The 22,045-nt window shown below is 43.7% G+C and overlaps 1 protein-coding gene and 2 long non-coding RNA genes across 3 annotated transcripts in view; 2 read left to right on the top strand and 1 right to left on the bottom strand.

Moving 5' to 3' along the window:
• Positions 1-6,821, top strand: part of HSDL2 (hydroxysteroid dehydrogenase like 2) — a 17,777-nt gene extending 10,956 nt beyond the window's left edge. The window contains exons 7-11 of the mRNA XM_037373583.1: positions 3,123-3,317; positions 3,799-3,870; positions 5,210-5,404; positions 6,000-6,128; positions 6,576-6,821. Coding sequence (XP_037229480.1) covers positions 3,123-3,317; positions 3,799-3,870; positions 5,210-5,404; positions 6,000-6,128; positions 6,576-6,688 — 704 coding nt within the window. The 3' untranslated portion in view covers positions 6,689-6,821. The remainder of the gene's footprint in view (positions 1-3,122; positions 3,318-3,798; positions 3,871-5,209; positions 5,405-5,999; positions 6,129-6,575) is intronic.
• A 668-nt stretch (positions 6,822-7,489) lies between these two features.
• On the bottom strand, positions 7,490-8,357 carry LOC119141343. The gene is made up of 3 exons (XR_005101906.1): positions 8,182-8,357; positions 7,645-7,743; positions 7,490-7,526 (listed from the first exon to the last, which is right to left on the bottom strand). It is a non-coding gene; the product is annotated as an uncharacterized LOC119141343 (long non-coding RNA).
• A 1,294-nt stretch (positions 8,358-9,651) lies between these two features.
• Positions 9,652-17,529, top strand: LOC119141344. The gene is made up of 2 exons (XR_005101907.1): positions 9,652-13,163; positions 15,735-17,529. It is a non-coding gene; the product is annotated as an uncharacterized LOC119141344 (long non-coding RNA).
• The last annotated feature ends 4,516 nt before the right edge of the window (positions 17,530-22,045 follow it).

Genomic DNA, 22,045 nt, shown 5'->3' with positions numbered 1-22,045 from the left:
TGAGACAGATAGATGTGTATCAGGCTGCAGACAACATTGCTGATTTGACTTATTTTCTCACACAAAAGCTGTTAGAAGATTACATGTGTCTTGTAAGTGCACATATTTACATGCTGCATTGACACATTATGTGTGCTCTCCAGAGCTTTCTGATTTTTCAACACCTTCAGTCTGTGATACTGGATATGCTGGAGAAAGCATCCACTGCTGTCGTGTAAACAAACTGGTGGTTTTACGGGTCCCAAGTAACTGTTGAAAGCTAAAGAATTCTTCCTGCAGGGACCAGCTGGTTATACTAGGTCTTTATTTTGCAATGTAGGTGTTTTTCCCCACCCATCTGAACAATTTGGCCTCCTGTTTTTCTTGGCAAGGGAAAGCACAACCTAGTAGGATTTGTCCACTGACGCACAATGGAAGATTTTTCAGAAGGTTGGCTCACTTTGTAGGTAGAAGTTACATTAAATCGTACGTTGCACAGTTGAATACATTATTTCTTTCCACTGTTTGTATATGCTATAGTACCAGTGTCGCAGATATGGTCTAGTAATAAAAGATGTCTGTGATGGTATTAATTAAACGTCTACAGAATCTGACATTCTTACCAGGGGTGCAGTGGGGGACCCAAACCAAAGAAAGTAGTATCTTTCTCTGTACGTTAGAGTGCTACTGTGTCCTTGGTAACTAACTTGTACCTGCTGAAATAAGTAAGAGGACAACACTGCAGAAGCTCACACTTCTTCTAGAGTGCAGCTAATACCTGTTCCCCTCAGGAACCTGCAGAACATGAGGCTTGGAAGTGCAAGAAGATTCAGTTTACAAATGACAACACCATATTCTAATAAATGCTTTCTTTATAAAGATTTCTCTTGGTGGCATGCTGCAAAGTAATTAAAAAATAATTATGCTTTCTATAAAATCAAAAGTATGCAGACAGAGCTTTGTATTTGCTGAATCCATTCTTGCTCGTTCAGTTTAAGACTGTTAGAAACACTAGATGAGCTCTCAAAGTTTGTATATATCAGTGATGCCCCCATGAAAACTGATGTGCCCTCAAGTATAAAAGAGATTAATAATGTGCAAATTCTCCAGTATAAAAAAATGTTCTTTCTAAAGGTTTGTCTTCCAAAAGTGAGAAAGTTGTTCTTAATTAAAGAATCCACTGTAATCTCATACAAATGTGATTAGCCTTTGTGGTAGTAAGGATGCTAGTATCTGTTGGTAAATCCAGCTTTTTGAACGTGTGAAAGTATGCTGATACTAAGATGCCAGGAGCTCTCCATTTATCTAGAAGTGAAAGAGGGGTGAGCCCATCACTAAGTACATATAAATATTAGAGGTATTCTGGGACAGAACTGGAAGACTCTTCATGTGCATTAAAGGAAAACAAGCAGCACTTTACATGAAATAGGTAGAACAAGGTGCAGCCAGGCTCTGAGGCAGTACCTGTTTAAAACTTCTAATAAAAGTTTTTCAATCTGTGAACATAGGCTTACTGTGCTCAGAAGAACAGTTGATATTAACAGAAAAGTGGCAGAAGCATGGGCCAGGAAAAGTGAACAGGTTAATGAATCCTCAGAATAGTGGAATATATTCAGGTCAACAGAACCTGGTAAATTTCATCAGAGTATTCGAAAGGAATGTTGTCTGAACTGTTGGTAATTATTTTTTTTAAAAATTAAAAACTTTGCAGGACAGATTGCATTTCGGAAGACCAAATTGATGCAAATTTATTTTCTATCCTTAAAAATGGGAAAAAGACCTAGGGAGGCCTAGGTGTATGTACAGTACATCTATTTGCCAGTTTTGGTTTATATTATTTTATAAATACGTTTTATAAATTTTATAAATATAAATATGTTTATATTATATTATAAAACTGTTATATTTATAGCAGTTCAATTGATTTGAAAAAAAGAAGCTGAGGTTGGTCAAAGGTAAGTGAAACCTAGGGACTAATCCTCACCACAGAAGAGTAAATAAGCAAGTCATCAGGGAGATCTACCCACTTGTGCACTTTCCTCGAAAACACTTTGACAGGGTCTCCCTGGCCAGCACTGAAGACTGCCATCTTTCTTCCCAGTTCCTACTTTGGAAGGTGAATGATCCAGCTCAGATAGATGTGTACAGTGCCTGTTCTTTGCTTTAAGGGATGTTGGGATCACTTCTGCATCAAAGCTGCTGTTACTTTGTGTGGAACTGAAGCACCGAAAGGAGGACAGAAGTGATGTACAATTAGGTTTGTCCTTCCACTTCCAGGATCTGCTAGCACCAGGTATAGGAGAGGAATTGTGAATCTGTCCCAAAACTTGGGGGCAGAGCGTTGAGTAGAAAAAGTCATGAGGCAGAACTATATGGGGGGAAAACAGTAACATGGCAGATGTCAAAAGCTACAGCCAAATGGCCTCTGTGGAACAAGATGAAAGAAAAGCAGAATGGATACCTTGGCCTGGAAGAGCAAATTACAGACTTAGGCTGAAACATGCCACAATGTTAGTAGCTCCCTTGGGGGAAGCATAAAGAAGACTAATGGAATCGTGCAAAACTTCGTAGAATTGGTTAATAAAACAACCAGAACCTTAGGAGGTGTGAATTTTATTCTTTGGTCTAACACAGCCTTTCTGTGAAATACTGAACAAATTATTTGAATTTTTGGTATTTGATGTCTCATTAACTTAGGAGAGGCACTTTGGTATCTCATGGGAGTTGTTACAAGACTAAAACTAAGCATGAAGATTTTCAGTGTGATAATCACCAAAGGAAATCCCTTTTAGTGGCTGATGTATCATACATTCACTGAGAAAAAGAGTTGTCCTGTTAGTTTTTCATGTACTGAATTACCTGGAGGAAATCCATGACGGAGGGGCACTGATAAAGGGATAGAGGGATGTGAATGTCATAAAAAGTCTTGCCCATTATTTCACATTTTGGTTCCTTTAATAGATTTCTGATTTTTACTTGTGTTTGTAGAGAATTGTTTGTTGGTTGGTAGTGTTTCATAGCTTTGTCTTCCTACAATTTCTTTTTGCATGAAAGGAAAACAAAGTTTGTGTACTTACCAGAGAAATGGGAATTTTGTGTCATCAGTGTTAAAGTGCTGGTTTTTTACTCTCCAAACTTTCTAGCCATACATACATCTGCTATGGATATGCTGGGAGGATCTGGAATAGAAAAACAGTGCAGGAAAACAGACATCCTTGCAGATGCTGCATACTGCATTTTAACAAAACCAAAAAGTTTCACTGGAAACTTCATTATTGATGAAGTTCTGCTGAGAGAAGAAGGAGTTAAGGATTTTGATGTCTATGCAATTGCACCAGGTAAAACAGATCTTTAAGGTGAGGAGTAAATTCAGGAAGGGGGAATGATGGTGGGGAGAATATTAACGTAGGTTTTTTGCTAGGGGCTCTTAAATTAAAAGTTGCTTTGCCTTAGCTTTCAGAACATGTCTTCATGGAAGGCACGTATGAGTCCATTGAGAGTCTAGTCAAGTGCCTATTAAATTAAAAAAAAATCTTCAGTGAAAAGAAAGTGTACCTGCACTGTAGATGTATGTATTACTATTTACCAGCTAGTGGGATACATTTTTTTTTTTCCTTCAAAAGTTTTTCATTGCAACTTTTAAGGGGTTTCTAGGTCATATTTTCAATGAACCAGACTAAACGTGTTATTTTATTCTATGCCTTCCTTTCAGATTGTACTTTGCACTTAAGACTTGGCTGTAGTTTCGTACAAAATGGATTCCTGTTTGTGCTGTCCAACTTTACCTGGACTTACTATTACAATTTTCCTCCCTTTTAGGTCACCCCCTGATGCCTGACTTCTTCTTGGATGTTGAAGGTGACATGACAGCTATGAAACCAGAAGGATATGGTAGGGAAAGCACTGTGTGTAAAAGTCATTTTTTTTCTGACGATAATGAATGCCCTCTGTATTTCAAGTGGGTTTTTAATTCTTTTCTCCCAAGAACTTGGATTCCACTCAAGCTATTAGGCAAAAACCGTTTTCTCATTTGGAGTGTAAGGTTTCTGGAAGTTACTCTACTTAAAGCTAGGGGGAAAATGTTACCTTCTGCAGGACTTCCATGGTAAATCAGTACCTTATTTTGAAGACTGCTTTTTAACCATCTGAATTGCAATAGTATGAAGGTCACAGGTAAACATTGCTGGAAAAAGGAATTAAAGAGCAAACAGCACATTTTGTAGGAGTGTCTCATTTGCCTTGCTAAGTTTATACAGAAGAACACAATGTAGAGCTTCCATTGCTACTTAGATGAAACTTGCACAGTTTACACAATTTCAATATCTCTTTAGTTGACATGGAGAAGTCTTTTTTAGAAAAGCATCAGTTTTCCTTTTTCAGAATTGTTGTGTGTCAAGTAGGAGGGCAAGTAAGAATGCTTAACAGGTTTGACAGGAGTGCCAAAATAGGAATAAGAGAAGGGCAGAGGACACAAAGTTTGGACAGTCCCTTTCCCTTGAAAATACTTTTTGATCAATCACACTAGGACTGTTCTGCCAGGGATGGATGATGTTAGTTCCCTGGACCTCACAATGCAGGTTTAGTAGGGACTTGCAGAATAGTCCTAGTGTGTTTTTTGATGCTGAAGAGGCCTAAGAGACTTTCTGCAACGTGTTTAGAGGCTGTTCAACTTCATCAGCCTTCTAAGCTGCAAATGCTGTCCTGTATTCTTAAATGGAAATGTTCACTGTGGTATAGTAACATGCTGATTAAAGGAGCGAATTGATTTCTAGCTTAGAAGCCTTTGCAGAAGAATTAATGAAAATATCCATGTTCTTAGCAAGATAGACAAGACAAGTATTTTGAGGTGAAAGTGATACCTAATGAAGACATTGTTTTCTAACACAATCCATAGACTCCCAACTGCAGTCACAAAAAATAAATCAATGTGCTGTGCAAGCATTTGTAATGAACTGTGTACAGTCAGAATTTTGCTGTGGTTTTATTTTCAGTTTTCTTCTGACGTATTAAGAAGTGAAATACATTGCAGAGTTACCTTTAGTGCTCTACACCTGTTCAGATTCCCAGGTGCAAAGAACATCCTTTATTAGTATTAATACTGAAGTGGAAGATACTGATTTGCCCTACTGTGAAGCTTAAATCTTTTCAAACTGAGTTCTCTACGCATATTTCTGCATGCAGTTTTAAAGTGTTTTGCATTTGAAAGAGAAAAATAATTTCTTTCTTGTAGGTGCTTCCCAAGCATTCAAAGAGAAGAAGTCAAGCGGATCCCAGCATGAAGGATCAGATGGAGCTAAGGTTAACACAGAATCTGCTTCAGCCAAGCCATTGAGTCCTGTTGCAGAAACATTCAGAGTTATTCAGGGAGCAATGAGTGAGGAGTATGTGAAAACTACTCAGGGTGTCTTTCAGTTTGAATTATCTGGTAAGATCATCACTTGTAAAACCTTCACATGCACGCACCCCTAGCAAAAGGCACTTGGTGTTTTCAAACAGAAGCACTCACCTTTTCTAGCTGACTCTGAAACAGACCACCTTTTGTTCTGTTCAGTGTGGAGCTCCTCTGGACTCAATGATGCTTATGGTGGGTGCCTTCCAACATGCGGTATTCTATTATTTTGACCAATTTCAGCACATGCAGGAAGCTGCTGCCACTCCTGGCATATGCAGGCAGGCTTTCTCACTGTGCTGGCCCTACTGCACCAAGTTAGTGTGATGGTAAGACAGGGGTGCTGGCATGTTAAAAGCACTGGCTGCCACCAACTCTTGTCAGCCAAGTGCTGCCTTTGGGCTCTTCTGCCAATGTCCCCAATACATGGTGCTGTGGGGCATCTGCCAAAGGATGGCTTTGCCTGCTTGCAGAACATGGGGCAAGTAATAATTTGTTGCAGAGCACCACCAGTATATATACAATCACATAACTGCTCCAAACAGACACAGTAGTGGCCATGTGACAGGGAGGAACAGGGAGGGCACAGTGCTCTTTGCTGCCTTGTCACTTCTTTTCACTGTGTGTGCAGGTGATGAAGGAGGCACGTGGTATATTGACCTGAAAACTGCCGGTGGGAGTGCTGGTTTTGGAAAGCCACCTGTGACGGCTGATGTGGTTATGAGCATGTCGAGTGCTGACTTTGTGAAGATGTTCACAGGTGAGTGACAAAGGCGTTTGCCATGGCAGGCACAGGTACTGAGGCCCAGAAAATCTGCTGATGGGCATATAAGATAGCCTGCTCACTTGTGATCCTGGGATGGAGGAGCTTTTCACTTTTTGTTGCTCAAGTGAAAGTGTACGATATAACTCTTCAGATTTTTCTGACCTCTTCCGTTCTGTGAACAGGAAGAGCACAAAAACTTACGCTGCTTTTATTAACCAGGTGCTGAAATTCTAGCAACAAGTGTAGCTTCAGAAAGAATCCAGTCAAACTGCTGGACTTCGGTTCTGCACATCTCTGGCCCATGCTTCCTAAATCTGCACTGTTTGCTGCAGAACTTGGTAGCGGTGTAGTTGCTAGGTCTTGCTGTAGTGGCCATTATGTTTTCCTGTTGTTGTCTCCAGTTCCTTTTCATTTTCTGATGGTTCTGTTCTTTCTTTTTAGGTAAACTAAAGCCAACCCTGGCCTTCATGTCAGGAAAATTAAGGATTAAAGGTAACATGGCGCTAGCAATAAAGCTTGAGAAGATGTTGACCCAGCTTAACTCTAAACTGTGAGGGTCAAACGTACTAGCAGAACAGTGGCCTTTGATATATAATGCAATGCCGTTTTAAAATGGTAGTCCTCATTTTTCTTTGATGCAATATTAATAAATATGGATAAAATGTGACATTTTTATAGAAGAAATAACTGATTAAGACAATAAGTGGTTTGTCACTAAATGAATTCTTTCTCAAGAATATGCATATTAGGTTGCAGATGTTTTCTTTACTTCTGCTCCTGTGAGTCCAGGCAGGATGCCTGAAGTGAATTTTTTCCCCACATGGTTGCTTGCACACATGTCCCATAAAAAAGGTGGGTTGAGCAATAGTCACCCTGCAGATTTTGTTTCTGTGATAGCAGTGTCATGCAGATATTCTGGACCTGCCTTACAAGTGGAAACGTCGTCTGTTTAGCAGGGCCCTAATTACCTGGTAAATTAACATCACGTTGATTTTTTTTTTTTTTTTTTTCTTTCCTGAGTTTATTACCTACACTAGTATTCATACCTCTGTATTGCATTGAGGTAGGCTGCACAGACATACTGAGTGATACACAACTTTTCCTTTTGTAAAAGTACACACACACATGGACACTGCCCTGCCCTCAGCTGCAACAGACAAGGTGCTGCCTTCCACAACCTTCATGTAGCAGTACAAGGATTAACCTATATCATTGCAGCCAGCTACCTCCCCTTCCTTCCGTTTGGCTGGTAAAGACTGAAGCTGAATAGTAAAAGCACACATGGCCCACTCAGCAAGTGTACAAGTGCACATGGTCTGCACCTTTGTGTGACAGCATCTGTAAAGCCAGATGCAGCAAACTCTTTATTCTGTGTCCCCAAAATATCAATGCCTGGTTTTAAAATAAGGCACTTCACATTAAAGTCAAAAAGCACAAGTAAGGCAGGCTGTTCTTTCCTTTTTTGTTTGAACACTCTGCCTGTTAATGTCTCCCCCACACCTCAGCGTACCTCCAAAAGTCTTCACAGCCTTCTCCACGGCATTAATAATTTGCTGTTCTTCCCTCACATTAACGACACATGGCAAAGCCTTTCCTCCAGCCGCTTCAACTGCACAATTAAAAAATTAAACATGTTAAAATTTGCTCTCGGGTGGAGCAAACAGCGTGAGCCTACTGAGAATCTCTCATTTGATGACATGCTTCAAGAAGACACTGAAAATCACACGCTCAAGTTGAAACCTTTTCACACACTGCAAAAAGAACAGGGAAGCCCAAAGCAAATCTCAACGCTGAGAATGTGTATGGGACACACATACATCTCAATTAACGTAGCATTTTCACATCTATATGCACGGGCATCTTCATTACAGTAATATTTTGATACCTCCCAGCAGTCCTGGGAGGCAAGAGAAGCACAAAACTGACTGTATTGAAGGTAAGTTGGAGCTGAGGGAGTCTACACAGGTTTCCACTCAGGTACAGCAATTAAACTAGGGCACACACCCAGCCCAGTACCTGAACCCTGTCCTCATTTGTTACAACTTACTCTCTGCTGCAGCAGTGTAGATAGTCCCTGGAAGAGTAGGATGGGGCTCAGCTGTCTTGGCAGCTATCACAATGTTGGCACCGTCCTTGGCAGCTTTCAAAGCAATGGCCTTGCCAATGCCCCGGCTTGCGCCTGTGATGAAGAGAGTGCATCCTGCTAATTTCCTAAAGGCAAAGGGGGAAGCGGAGGGTAAAGATGAGGAAGAAAGCAAAACCTGTACATCATTGACTTCTAACACTCTTTAAGGGCAAAAGTAATGAGCACAGTCTTCCAGCCAGGCAAACCCCTCCATCGATTTACCAAGAAGGCCCCCTAAACACAAAAGGAACGGCTACAGCCACAGCACAATACGGTTCCAGGGAAGGCAAGACCACTCCCTGAGTTTGCAAACGCTATCGAGCAAGAAGGCTGCGCAGGTCACCCAGTTACACTTCTCCCTGTTTGTAAAATGATCCAACACAGTGTTTGCAACAGAGCTGCTACCTTGTAAAAACAAATGCTGGTTTCTAATGAGACAGCGCACCTACGCAGCTCCCTGTACCTTACTGGTCACGGTCCTCTCGACACAAAAAGCGGCTGTCTCAACGCGGCGCGAAGTTCAAGTCCAGAGCCACAATGCCAATGCAGGGAGCCGCGCGCAAGTGCCAAACCCTTGATTTTCCAAAACGGCAATTACTTCCCTTAAAGGCTTTACGTTAAAGTCAACAGTTTCCCAGCAGCCACATTTAATCCAATGCCCCCTCCCCAGCCCCCCTCAATGGGCCCAATCCAAACCTCCTGAGAAACTTAACAAGTTTTAAGAGCGCCTGAAAGATGTCTGGCTTACACAAAGCAGCACCGCATTTTTGAAAAGCAAAAGATCAACTCCAGTTTGAAGCATACTTGACAATAAAGCCTCTCGGACCACAGGTTTTCCGTCTGAAGGGACGTGCGATTCAGCGCTCTGCATAAAGCTTGTGCTGCTTTCCGTAACTCCATGGAAAAAGCCAAGAGGTTCAAGTTTCCAGCCCCAGTTAGAGAATGCATGTAAACCACGTGCCACAGCAACTTTGCTTTCCACTCGCATCACAAATGTTACACACCGGCCTCCGAGCCTGCAGTAGTTCTCCTTTCACTCTGGGCCAGACTTGACTTACTCCTCTTTCTCCAGGTCGGCTTTGTCCCTCCAATCCCAGAGCATCCCTCTCTAAAACACTGCCTAGGAGGGGCAGCGTTTGCTTTCAGAAGGCAGAAAACTGGGATGGGGCAGGGAGGGGGAGGGATCTTCCCCTGCAGTGGCAGGGTGAGGCATCCGCAGGGATGTCAATGAAGCTCTACAGCTGCCGTTTCAAACAGATTTTCCTCTGCAAAACTGGGTCCTGGAGAGGCACAGGAGAAAAAGTCTCACAACAGCACAGCAACTCACAAAAAGTGCTGCCAAGAGTCATAAAAGCTTCTGCTGCTTTTACTAACCAGGTGCTGGAATTTTAGCAGCGCGTGTAGCTTCAGAAAGGATCCAGTCAAACTGTTGGACTTCTGCACATCTCTGACCTGTGCTTCCTAAATGTGCACTGCTTTGCAGCGGAACGTGGTAGAAAAATAACCTGGTTTGTTTCTTTTCCCCTGATGTATATGGTCTTCTCTCAGTTAAAATCAACCATAATCTAATAATTTAATTAAGACATAGCATAGAACATCTGATGCAATTGCCCCTCTTAACTGAGTTTGGTCTGACTCTAGAAAGGCTTTTATTGGTGAAATATTAGTTGGACAAGAGTTAATGTCACAACTTTCATAACGTTATATTGCTGCACTGGTTTGTAAGTGTGATTTCCACATTTCTCACTGTTCTAAACAGTTCTGAACCTTCTTTAGCAAAACTTTAAAATTAAGTCAGAAGATAGTAGATTAATCATGAAAGCAGAATTATCTATTAAGTTAATAATTATAATCAAGTCCTCAAAAAATACCTTTAAAAGTGGATTTCAATTAATCAGCCCCCTCCTCTTCAGCAAAGTGCTTCAATATTGTGAGATGTAGATAGGTAGATACAGATATATGGAAATACATTGTTAGACTGAGATATTTTAAGGGTATGAGACTTAATTGCAGAGTCTGGTTCAGCATTTTTAGCACACGAATAATACAAAATATATACCAAACATGGATTTCTAAAGAACTGGAACATCTTACTCTAGCAATATTTCTGTTTCCTGTGCACAGCCAGTTCCTTCTCTTTTTCTGATGATTCTGTTTCTTCTTCATAGGTAAGCTAAAGCCAATCATGGCTCTTATCTCAGGAAAATCAGGTGTTAAAGGTGACATAGTACTAGCAGTGAGTCTGGAAAAGATGCTGCCACTTTTCATTTTCGAACATTAGTAGAACACTGGCCTTTCGTCTGTAACTACAATACTGTTTTAAAATGCCAGTCCTGATTTTACTTTGGTGCAGTATAACTATCAATAAAATCCATAATTGTTAAAGAAGGCACAATTCAGTCTGATTGTGATGCCCACCACCAAAGACATTTTTCTTAATAACTTGTTGTAATGATTAAAAGAAAAATTATGTCCCAAAATTCTGATGTTTCAATGATAGTTTTTTTCATTTTCATGTCTTCCTCTAATTGCAAACTGTCCTCTGTTACTGTGAGATGTAGACCTAATAGAAATTTGCTTCTTATAATGTTGTCTTACCTTTGAATTACCTGATGTCTAATGAGATGCAAGTTCTGATCCCAGGATTGGGGAATGCACAACATGTTTCTGTAAAAGCTGAACTCAGCACTAACTTTTCCTCTGACTGGGAGACAAACAGCATTTTTCTCTCCTGTAGTGTTTCACAAAGCTTGTAGGAACTGACCATCTCTATCAGATACTATTAAAAAAGTCTAATAATCTCAAGCTATTGGAAAACACAATGTATGTGCTTGTGTGCAAAATAGTCACATAAATTTTGTTTCTTTAGGGATCCACCTTAAAATAATCTTCTGAAACCTACAGATACTAGAAAATGTTTTTCAATTGAACACACATATTCAAAGTACATTTCCAAACACTGTCTTGTAACACTACAAGAACTGAAATGAAGAACTTGGGTATAAGGAGAAAGGTTTAATTTCTTATGTATTTCATCATCAACCCCGTGCCTTTGCAGTTTTCCCTTCTGTGCAACTCTTTTACTGAAAAGTTTTTCAGGACTGTGAGGGTGGAGGGGAAAGGTGTGCAGCATCCAATTCAATATTAACTATGTCCTGGCACCTGGAGGAAGAGTCTGCATACTTGCTTCTTTGCCTGTGTCTATAGTTAATGCTGTGTGTTTCTTGTGTAATCAGTCATACTGCTCTTGCGCAGAATGGTTGGTAGTTGTGAATGTCATTTGGTGATGGACTGTGATGCCTGTGTAATCCTAGAGAAAGGTATAATCTTTAGAAGGAAAGTGCTTTTGTGGAGATGGATCCAGAGCAGCACAACCTGTCTCCAACTTGCCACTGTGTTTCTTCTCTGTCTGGTACATCAGTGGTGTTGCTTGCATGCTAGAAGAGTGAGAGCTCACCATGCTGCTCTGGGGGATACTGGCTGCTGCTGGCAGCCAGATCAGGGCAGTGCCTGACCCCTGATGCAGTTGTATGAAAATTGCTTATGCCAGGGAGAGAAGGGCAGGCTACCTCATCCCACACTTCGACTGGTATAAGCGGTAATGGATTCACACCCAACAGGACAAGCAATTCATTAACAAGAAGAAGGAAAACCAGAAAACTTGGACCTCTTGTTTTTCAGTTAAATGTATTTACACTATGCTACTTGACCCAGGATAAATGTGCATCCCACTGGCAGCATCATGAGCATGTGGCTAAGTATCCCGCTGCCTTCCCCTCAGATAAGGTGGCATGGGTGGGTATCTATGGTGATGCATCTCACCCCTCCCGGGGGCTGCTCTGCTATCTCAGGAATCCCTGTTTAGGCCTCAGCCCCTCTGTAATGAGTTAGCACTCAAGTGTCCCTCGATCATACTGGCATCTCTTGCATGGATGAGGTGCGGAATGGCACTGGCTGTACCAGAAACATTTCTTACCTGAACAGCACTACTGCCTGATGGCCTTGATCATCCTTTAACAAGCCCGGGGACATTCTTTATTATGGTTCCAAGTAGTAAAATACCACTGTCAATGGAATTTTTTTTAAAAATGTAATTTATTACTGACTCAGAATGTGGCCAGGATGGAAGATTACTGATGACTGAAGTCTCCAAACAAATAAACAGCAGTCCTAAGTGAGGCACTTTGAGCTCTCCTGGACTGCAGGACAGGGACACTTCTCAGAGTTCTCAAGCTCCCAAGTCTGCGATCCTAAGGGGGTCCATTGCCAAAAGCTGATGGCAGGGCCTGGGCTGATATTCACAGAGAATCATAGAATGGTCAGGGTGGGAAGGGACCTCTGGAGATCATCTATTTCATTCATGCCTTTGATGGTGATTCTTTAAGCAACTTAACCTAAACCACTCGTTCGTGGCAGCATCTCACTGCTGTGCCTGTGGCACGGGATGGGTACTGTGGCACCTGGTGGCGCTGAGTGTTTGGGATATTTGATCCTTGCATTACGAACGTTCATATTATGCCATTGCTGGAGTTTCTGCCGTAAGCAGACATGGCTGAAAAACATGCCAGTTTGCTGTGCACTGTTAGGATGAGACCTGTAAGGGGTGCTGTAATGGCAGAATGTGCATTATGCAGAGGATTTTTATATGAGGGCAGAAATGTGTTGCATTTTAATCTGTTGCTTAGTTCACAGCTTTTGAGGCCCATGAAAATGGACTAAACTAAACAAATTGTGACTATTCTGCTACTATGAGTAACTGGAGAGAAGGCTGCAGGTTCTTTGGGTGACACCTCCAACTGATAATAGAAAAAACTGCTCCAAGACCTATGTAGAACACAGACACCATCGGCATGCTGCTGGCAGTAGTGAGCCGGACCGATGGCTCACCGTGCCGCGAAGGAAATGTAAGCCTGTGCTTCGTGTGCCCAAGGGCTCTGGTTCCAGGTTCCAGGTCTTCTCTCCCACCTCTTCAGTGCAGTCTCAGCTCCTCCGCTGGTGTGTGCCCCCGTTTTGCGGGGGCTGGCAAGGACGCAGCTGCCGGGCGCCAGCAGAGGGAGCGCGGCCGGGCACCGCCCGGTGTTGCCGTGCGGTGCCGTGCCGTGCGGTGCCGCGCCGTGCCGTGCCGTGCCGTGCCGTGCCGTGCCGTGCCGTGCCGTGCCGTGCGGTGCCGTGCGGTGCGGTGCCGTGCCGTGCCGTGCCGTGCCGTGCCGTGTTGTGCCGTGCTGTGCGGCGCGGCGCGGTGCGGTGCTGTGCTGCCAGGCGCGCAGCCCGCTTGCTGGAGGGTACGGCTTGGTAACGTGCATCAGCATCTTCTCCTACTCTTAACAGGGTTCATCAGCGGGGTAGGATGGGATAAGCAGCTTTGTGGCAATAGCAAAATCTGTATCCGTGCCTTCCCTCGCATCTGGTACGAAGTCCCTGCACCAGGGTAGGAGGGAGGGTGTACCCCTCGGTGACAAAGCACCAGGACTTGTTATGCTTGCTCCACCAAAGTGATCAGGGAGACGTAATGCTTTGTTGTCAGGAAGGGTCTTGGTTTGGAAGAACATGAGCCTGAATGCTTAACACTGACAGAAAGTAAAACCACTGCATCTCAGCCCTTACAATGGAGTGTTGCTTAATCTTAGTTCTTCTCCTGTTCTATCCTAGAATAAGATGTTGCTTTACATAGTGAAGTTAAACAATATCTAAATATAACTAACCCAAGCAATAATACATAGAGTCAGTATTTTTTACTGGGGTGTAGCTGTTCCTCTGTAGCTCTGCTTCCCACCATTCCCACTGCAGGCTGATGCCAAAGGAAGAGGAGGGCACCTTGCCAACTGTATGGGGACAGTATGATCACACTTTTTGAGACAGGTTTACCTGTCTACCTGGTTTACAGTGTTTTATCAGTAGGGACCACGCACCAACTTGAAGTTACCATCGGGGAAAAAGAATGGAAAGAGAAGGAAGGGGGAAACTGCTCAGCAGACAGCCAAGAAGCAAAGCAGTGGGGACCCTAGAAAAGTGTCCTTTCCAGTGTCAGCAAGCAGTGAGGAGGAGGGAGGTGACTATAACTATTCTTGTCAGGCTTTTTCCTCTGTTAACTCTGTGCTTGGCGTTAGGACCCAGACAAACTCCCTCTTGGTTGTTCCTGCGTATGTTGCTGTCAGGATCACATTTAATCAGTTGCAGGTGGTACATGCGGTCACTCCACTTTGCACATGTTTATGGCTGGTAATGCCTATGGGATATTTACATTACTATTATCTACTTTTCTATTTGCCAAGTATTGTTTTTCCCCTAATGTAAAGTTACAAAACAGGCAGGAAACACAGGGGCAAGAAAGCAGGGACTCTCAGTCTGTTATCAATTGCTTTCCATGCGAACCTATTAGAACACTGAGATCTGCAGGTGGAATGCCATGAGAATAACAGCACAAAGGCAACAGCATAGGAAGGAGAAGGGAAAAAGACTGAAACAGCAGTTCGGGTGGAAGGCTGCAAAGCTGCAAGTGAAAGGCTGGCCACAGAAGTGTGCACAGAAGGGCCTTGGCATTGCAAAGGTGAAGGCACTTGTGCACATGTATGTGCAGCAGTTGCCATGTCTGGTATTTGCTGTACAGTGCTAAAAGAGGGTTCACACAATTAGATTGTGATGACAAGATTGGACTCAGACTTCCATACATGAGAACTTCAAAACCAAATAGGCAGGAAAGTGCTCATTGTTGTTTATGCATGGCATGGTTAAGCTCAAGGTCTATGGTTAAGCTCAGTCTCTACGCAAGACAAAAAAAAAAAAAAAAGACTTGTGTTAATTTTCTTCAATATGAGCTGTAATTTTAAGCATGTTTCCCTCTTCTTACTTTCTCCTGTTGACGGGAACCACATAGCATGAGCATCACTCTCAGAACATACCTTCCCATAATGGTCAGTTTTAGCAGCGTGGACGATAACTACCATAGCATTACCTCAGTTGTAATCTTGGTGATTACAACTATTGTATGTTGAGTATGTGTGAGATATGGTATTGGGAGACTAAATAGCATAAAGCCAGTGCACAGAATTCAGGGTTTTTTTTCCTAGAAATATAATTTATACTCCATTAGAAAAAAAATTGTCCAGAAAGATGTTGTTAGCTTTTTCTTTATAAGCTAAGAGTTTACTGTTTCTGCTAAACAATTATAAAAGGGAATTTTGTCATCCAGACTTTACTGTAAAAGCAGCGTGCCCAAGGTCACATCTATTCACTGAAAATCAGGTCTCTCGAACTTCTAAGTTTACCTCAGGCAAAAACCTGAAGAAAGACAAGAGTAATGTGGGTGCCTCACCCAAAGCTGGGAGGAAACAAACCCAGCTGGCTCACTTGGTTATTTTCTTTGCCATAGTCCTGGCAAAGCTCCTGTGATGGTGACAGTTGTACATATCATAAGTAAACAATGACCCATCTTCATGTTTACCACCTTGGCTGATGTTATTTTCTTTTCTTTGAAGGAAAGGAGAGCCCTCAAACAAGAAGACTGTTGTCAACCTGTTACAGATGGGCAACTGCACCAAAGGCTGGAAATGGCCCCAGGATTTCTGTGGTGGAACTGAAAATCAGCCCCCGCATCAGTCCAGCTCCGTCACTGCAAAGCCCTTCCCCACCCTCCACCTTTTTGTGGTTGCACTGTGAGCTCTGTAAGGCATCCTGTAAAAAAGCAGGTCTGCCCTCACAGATCGTCATTGAGAGAGGGAAAAAAAAAGAACGTGCTGTGGGTCTGCTACAGCCTTCATATGTCGCTTGTAGAAAGCAACCCCTTTTCTGAACCCAGGAACGCACAGCTAGTAGTGTAAGTGGGTGAAAAGCATGACCCAGTTGCATTTGAAAGCCACTCTCTGTGTTGTAAAGCACATTAGGGAATAACTTGAGGTCATGGGCTAGAGACCAAAGCATTGCAATTTCTTAGACATAGAAACAGCCCATTGTCCTTATCCTATGTACAGAAATTACACACTGTACGTGCTTACTAATGTCAGTCAAATCTCCATCCTATAATTAGTGCATACTTATACTGCCAAGTCCCCTGCTTTCTTTCAAGTGGGTTTCTTGTTAAGCTGTTATTATACATTTTTACCATACTCATTATTAAGGCTTTTGTTTAAATTGCTGTGGTTTACCTGTGTATTTTTGTCACACAACAGCTGACACTCACCTGCTGTTGCCACAGGTATGTCCTGTTCCACCAAAACCCCAGGTTTCTCTACTATCATTATGAGTCTTCCCAAAACAATCAGGGAGCTTCTATCAAGTCAGAGGCAATGGAGAACTCTAGTCCCATCGTTTTCTGTCTCAATGCCTTCTTGCTGATGGCTGCTCTATGTTTTTTATTTTCCAGGTTAGTCTTTTTTTGCCTGTAAGACATTCACATTATTCAACTAAAGCAGAAGTAATGTTCAATATGGAAAGAAGCTCATTCTTTACATTTTCAAAACATTTTTTAAGAGCTCTGTCTCGCAAGCAAACATGGAAGAAATCAGAAGCTTTTCTGTATTGTAGTTCATATTCTGTCTGATCTACACACAGAGAGCACTGTCAACCTCATTTGTCCTTCCATGAGAAAAAGAGACTGGAACTGCTTCATTTGTGTAGTAAGGTGTAATGAGTGCTGAAAATGAGACTTCTCGGACTCCCTGGAGCTGTATCAGACAAGAGGAATCTGGAAAGCAAATTAAATTAAAATCCACAGGAATTTCATACAAAGCAGAGTTGTGTGGTGACAACTCTGAAAATGCATAGACTGGATTCTCAAGGTTATTTCAGGCCTCTGGTGAAGTAGCATAGGATTTTCAAAAGCACCTTGGGGGCTGATCTTCATATGCCTTTTCCTGTGTGACTGCTAACTGTTGGTTGCAGTCTAGTAACAAATCTCTCAAGGGAAGGGCCAGCAGGAAGTGATTTCTGCTCTGATATGCTCAGGTGTGGATGTGAAATAGCTTTGTGACACCCATAGTGACAGGATTTGTCTGCAGTGTTTTCTGCAGCATCATGCACATGTGAGGGAAAAGTGGCTGCCGAACATGACAGCTTGAGGTCTTGGTCAGGAGAAAACTAACAGGTACCTCTGTCAGGTTGTTAGTGGCTCCAGATGGGGCAAGAAGAAAATTGAGAGCTCTTCCTGGGTAATACCATCTTTCTGTAGGAGTTGTAAGCTGGTATCTCTTTTGCATTTCATCAGTACACATTCTTATTCACTCAGATTGTAACTCTGACTTGAAACTAGGCATTTTGCCTTTTTTTTTTTTTTTTTTTTTTAAAGTTGATGGCTGACTGCAATGCTAACAAACCCAGTCACTGTGAGTCGGGTGCTTTTCTACTTAGGAAAAAAACTCAGAACACTTCTTGCCTGCCCACCCCTTCTAATTCAGCCTGGTGTTTCCCACAGGACCAGAAAGACGTCCGCTTGAGCACTTGCATAAGTCTGCCCTGCGCCAGTCAGGCAGAGCAGTATTTGCAACACCTAACTATAGCAATCTACTGCAGGCGGCTGGAGCAAAAGACCACTCTCCTCAAGCCTCCCTGTTCGAATCAGGCCCCTTGTGGGCTTGTGTGCCTTGCTATTGACAGAGAAGGGAGCATGTCTTCCACTCTTGTGGATCCCTTTATCTCTCTATGCTGTGGTTTCTGACCTGTGGAGCAGGGATGTAGGGTCAGCATTACAAGCAGGATTACAAGTGAAGTACTGTCAAGCAAGGTGCAACCAGATGCTGTGGTGAAGGGCTGTCAGAGCAGAAGGACCATGGTTTACCAAAGATGAATTTGTTCTGAAATCATCTCCAGAAGTAAAAAAGATCTTAGAGAAACATGCAGGCCCCCCCCCGGGTACTTTTTGGACTGGCAGGGAAGTGTAGTATAAATGAACTGGCAGTGCTTTGCTTTGAAATATTGTGTGTATTTAATTACAGATGTTCCAGGAATATGGATATGATGCTTCACAGGCTCTGCTTTTAAAAACCTTCCTTACATAAAAAGAAGGTGTGGGGGAGAAGTTGCCTGGTTGCTCTTTCTCTTTAAGGATCACTCGCACAAATGGATCATGTTGTGATGCTGCTTTGCCATGCCTTGGTAAATGAACTGACCTTTCAAACATTAAATTTCCAATGTTTTATACAGGAAACCTGAAAGAGATTCCACAGACAAACATGTTAGTCGCTGCTATATTCGGTTCTCTTTATAATCAATTTTCCAAGGAACTTCCTGATAGCAGCATCCCTGTCCTGTCCTGTGCTTTACTCCCTGACAGTGCCAGACAGCTGGTGTCCACAGAGGTGCTCTCAGCCCACTTGATAGTTTTTATTCTGGTCCTGCCTACACCAGTGTAGCTCTTCTACCCTGTTACTGAAAATGCAGGGATACAAAGCCCTCCCCACAGGCCATAAAGAAGGACTCTGCCTTCTTATTCACTAACCCCCAGCATTGCAGAAGTGTTGTAATACCCCATCTCCACTTGTCATACCAGTTGTCTGCAAGTCAGACCACTTGTCTTTCTGCTATTAGGGAGGAAACTGCCACCCACATTGCTGTCCTTGACTTCCAGTCTTCATGGCTGGGTGTCTGGAAGTTGTACCTGTCCCACAGACCCACCTCTCACTCTGCCCTTCCAAAGCATTGATGTCCCACCAGGGAACCCACACCCCTTGTCCAGCCCACTAATACCGACTTGCAAATGCCTGTCTCTCACCAAGCCCTTTCACCCAAAGAGGTGTGTAATCAAAGGCTGAGTGGGTCTACTTCATGTTTAGTCCTCTGAGAGGGGACCGCAGGACAGCTCCAGAATGAGACACTGATGTTTGGGCTGGGAAGCTGGCTCCCCAGCTTGTATCTTTTCTGTGCTTGTATCTTTGATGCATCTGGAGGGATTCTCAGTGAAGATCCAGCTGTCTGCCTGCATACTGGGTGGCTGACTAAAACAGGGTCCTTCCAAGTGGTACAAAGGAGGCAGTGTGGGACACCACAAGGCTCTGCCAAGCACTGCAGCTCTTCTGGGACCTTCTGGGGCCTCCCAGATATTACTCTGTCCATGCTCCAGCTGATGGGGTCAAATCTTGCTTGGATCACAGCACGTGAAGTCTAAAAATGAATTTTTTTTTTTTTTTTAACTTACGCTGCTGTCTCGAGGGGCTGCCTTTTTCAACAAGCTACTGACTGTGCAAGGAATTTTTCCTGACTCAAAAGTTGTTCTAGCTTAACTTCTTGCAGCAGCTAGTTTGGTCAGGCACACGCTCCTCTGAGGAACTTACCTTTGAAAAACACAGCAGAGTATTCCTACTGTGATGAGACACTGGTTTGTGATCTGCATTTGGCTGGCTCCAGCCATGATCAGCAGACCTTGGACGAGACATGCCCATGGGAACTTGTGGTGAAGTGATGAAAAAGCCTGCTGTGGCAGTGGCCTGATACTGCCTCCGTTCCTGTGGTGCAGCCAGTCTTGATCAAAACCTATGTGTGGTCAAGAGCATCATTCTTGGCCTTTCACTCTCATCCCAGCTGCTCTTGTGCTAGGTCTTTAGCATATGGCCAGCCTTTTGCTTAAAACAGAAGTATTTTCTGATCACCCTTTTCTCCCTCCCAGCTTGTTCAGCACCTCCCAGAGCAGTTTCCCTTCTGCTGGGAGTGCTGGGGGAATTTCACAGGGGTGCTGCTTTCCCTTTGTGTTACAGCTGGCAAAGCTTTTAGCATGGGGTCAGGTTCACAACCACTGGTGAGGGCTGGCGGAGAGCATATGTATGTGCTGGCAGACCCTGCACAGCTGGGCAGGAGCAAACAAGCACAGCTGGGGCACAAACTGTAGGGATGTGACTCATTCATTGCTTCCTTGCAGCCTGGGTCAAATGCAGGGCAGAGCTGGGCAGGAGAAACAAACCTCTCAGCATGAATCCCAGCTCACTTGCCAGTCCTGCACAAATGGGGAACAGGCCCTTGCCTGTGCCACTGATACGAGTCGGTACCCATCTTTTCTCACTGAGAACTTCCCTGGGAAAAGCCAAGCTCTGCTCTGTTACTGCTTGAACAACGCGGTGCTGGAGGGATGCTGAGGAAGCTGAGGAGGTTCACAATGAAGCCATGCAGTCACTGGGTGTCTGTGAGTTTTCTATGAGGTGGTGGCACTGATGTAGCTGTAACTCTCCATGACCATGGGACCTCTCTTCAAGCATAGTCAGGTGTTTCCAAAGAGGAGGGCAGCAATTCCTTTCCCTTCTGTTTGGCAACTTACACATCCTATTTTACAGCCTGCTGGCCCAGCTGGTCTTTCCTGGTGGAAGACTCAGTTCTTGTATCTGGGACACTTTAGCCATTGCGCACTTGTTTTGGCCTGCTGGTGGCACTGGTGTTGCTGGGATAGCAGGTAATCCAGCAAACTGTCCATCAGTTCAAGAAGGGAGAGCATGAGCTCCCACTGAGCACCAGGAGCAGTTTTCTTAACACTGGGGCCTGGAGTGAGCAAATCCTCCCTTGTCATACAGCCTGACAGGGCTGATAAATGGTCATAGCACAGATGGGTAAACAGAGGTTAGTGAGTTGCCTGAGGTCACAGAAGCCAAGTTTATGTTAGGTCTGGGATAAGGATGTAGTACACCTTCTTCCTCAGCCCACTGCATTAATGACAGAACCCTGCTGCCCCATCTGAGTGTGTGGACCATCTACGAAGAGATGCTTAGCACCTCTGGCAGGTGTCCATGCCAACAGTCAGAGCTCTGCCTCGATGTGTTTTATGCCAAGTAAGGAGCAAGAGGAGAAATAACCAGCTATAACGCCACCTCACTGTGGCAGTCCCGTGGCTGCGCAGAGGCAGGGCAGTCTGCCTGCCCACCCCACAGTGGCCAGCACAGTCCTGTCAAGCCAACACCAGCAGCTCTCCCTCCCAGAGAAAACATTGCTTTGCCAGGAACATTGGTGCACACTGCTCACTGCCCTTCCAGTGCAGTTACTAATACAGGCAGTGAGCTAAAAGGAATTAATCTAAAACTGCAGTTCTGCATTGAAGTGCTGGTGACATTATTGGGCTAGCTGAGCTCTTTGGTAGTGCATACGATATGAACCAGAAACCTCTGATGCAATTACAGGCCTGTGTACAACACTGTGATGATAATAGGGCACAACAGCCAAGCAACCATGTCGTAGGTTGAAGAAGCATTTTCAAACCCTCTTTTTAATTAGTGACTGCAGACACAGCATTGACCTGGGGCTGCTCCTAACAATAAAGAAGTGACGAAGGGGTAGAAAGAGGCGGGAGGAGAAGGTGGGAGGAGGGCATGTTTGGAGTCCACTTTGTCCTGTTGCCACAGATATGAGAGGAAAAAAGCAAAGAAAAAATGCAAAGGAGTGGGGAGAAAGGAAGGAGGTACCAGAAATGAGGATGAAAAAGCCATATGACAGGTAATGGCTTTCAAACTGTGACTTTTGGACTGCTTCCAAGTGCTCTGCAAAGTCAACTGCAAAAAATAAATTCATGTGCAATTCAGCAGTCTACACAGAAGCTATGGCCAGCAATGTCAGCTCCTCTGCTGCAGAAGGGAGGTGAACAGCCTGACTGCACATGAAGTACCTGGTTTTAAGGCCCCCAAAGATGCAGAATGTTTGTTTAGAAGGCAGTTCTCCTCTGCAGGAATTCCTTATTGCCATTATTTGTGAAAATTTAACTATTTGATCTTGAAAAGAGCTCAGCAGCCCCAGCTTGGAGCACTGGTTTGAACCATATGACCCATGCAGCTTCTTCCCAGGTGTATTTGATGGCCTGAGGGGTGCTGTGGGGTCATACCCCTGA

This window comes from Falco rusticolus, chromosome Z (assembly GCF_015220075.1).
Source record: "Falco rusticolus isolate bFalRus1 chromosome Z, bFalRus1.pri, whole genome shotgun sequence".
Classification (NCBI taxonomy): domain Eukaryota; kingdom Metazoa; phylum Chordata; class Aves; order Falconiformes; family Falconidae; genus Falco; species Falco rusticolus.
The sequence above is the reverse complement of the archived record's forward strand: the minus strand, read 5'-3'. Positions and strand labels throughout refer to the sequence as shown.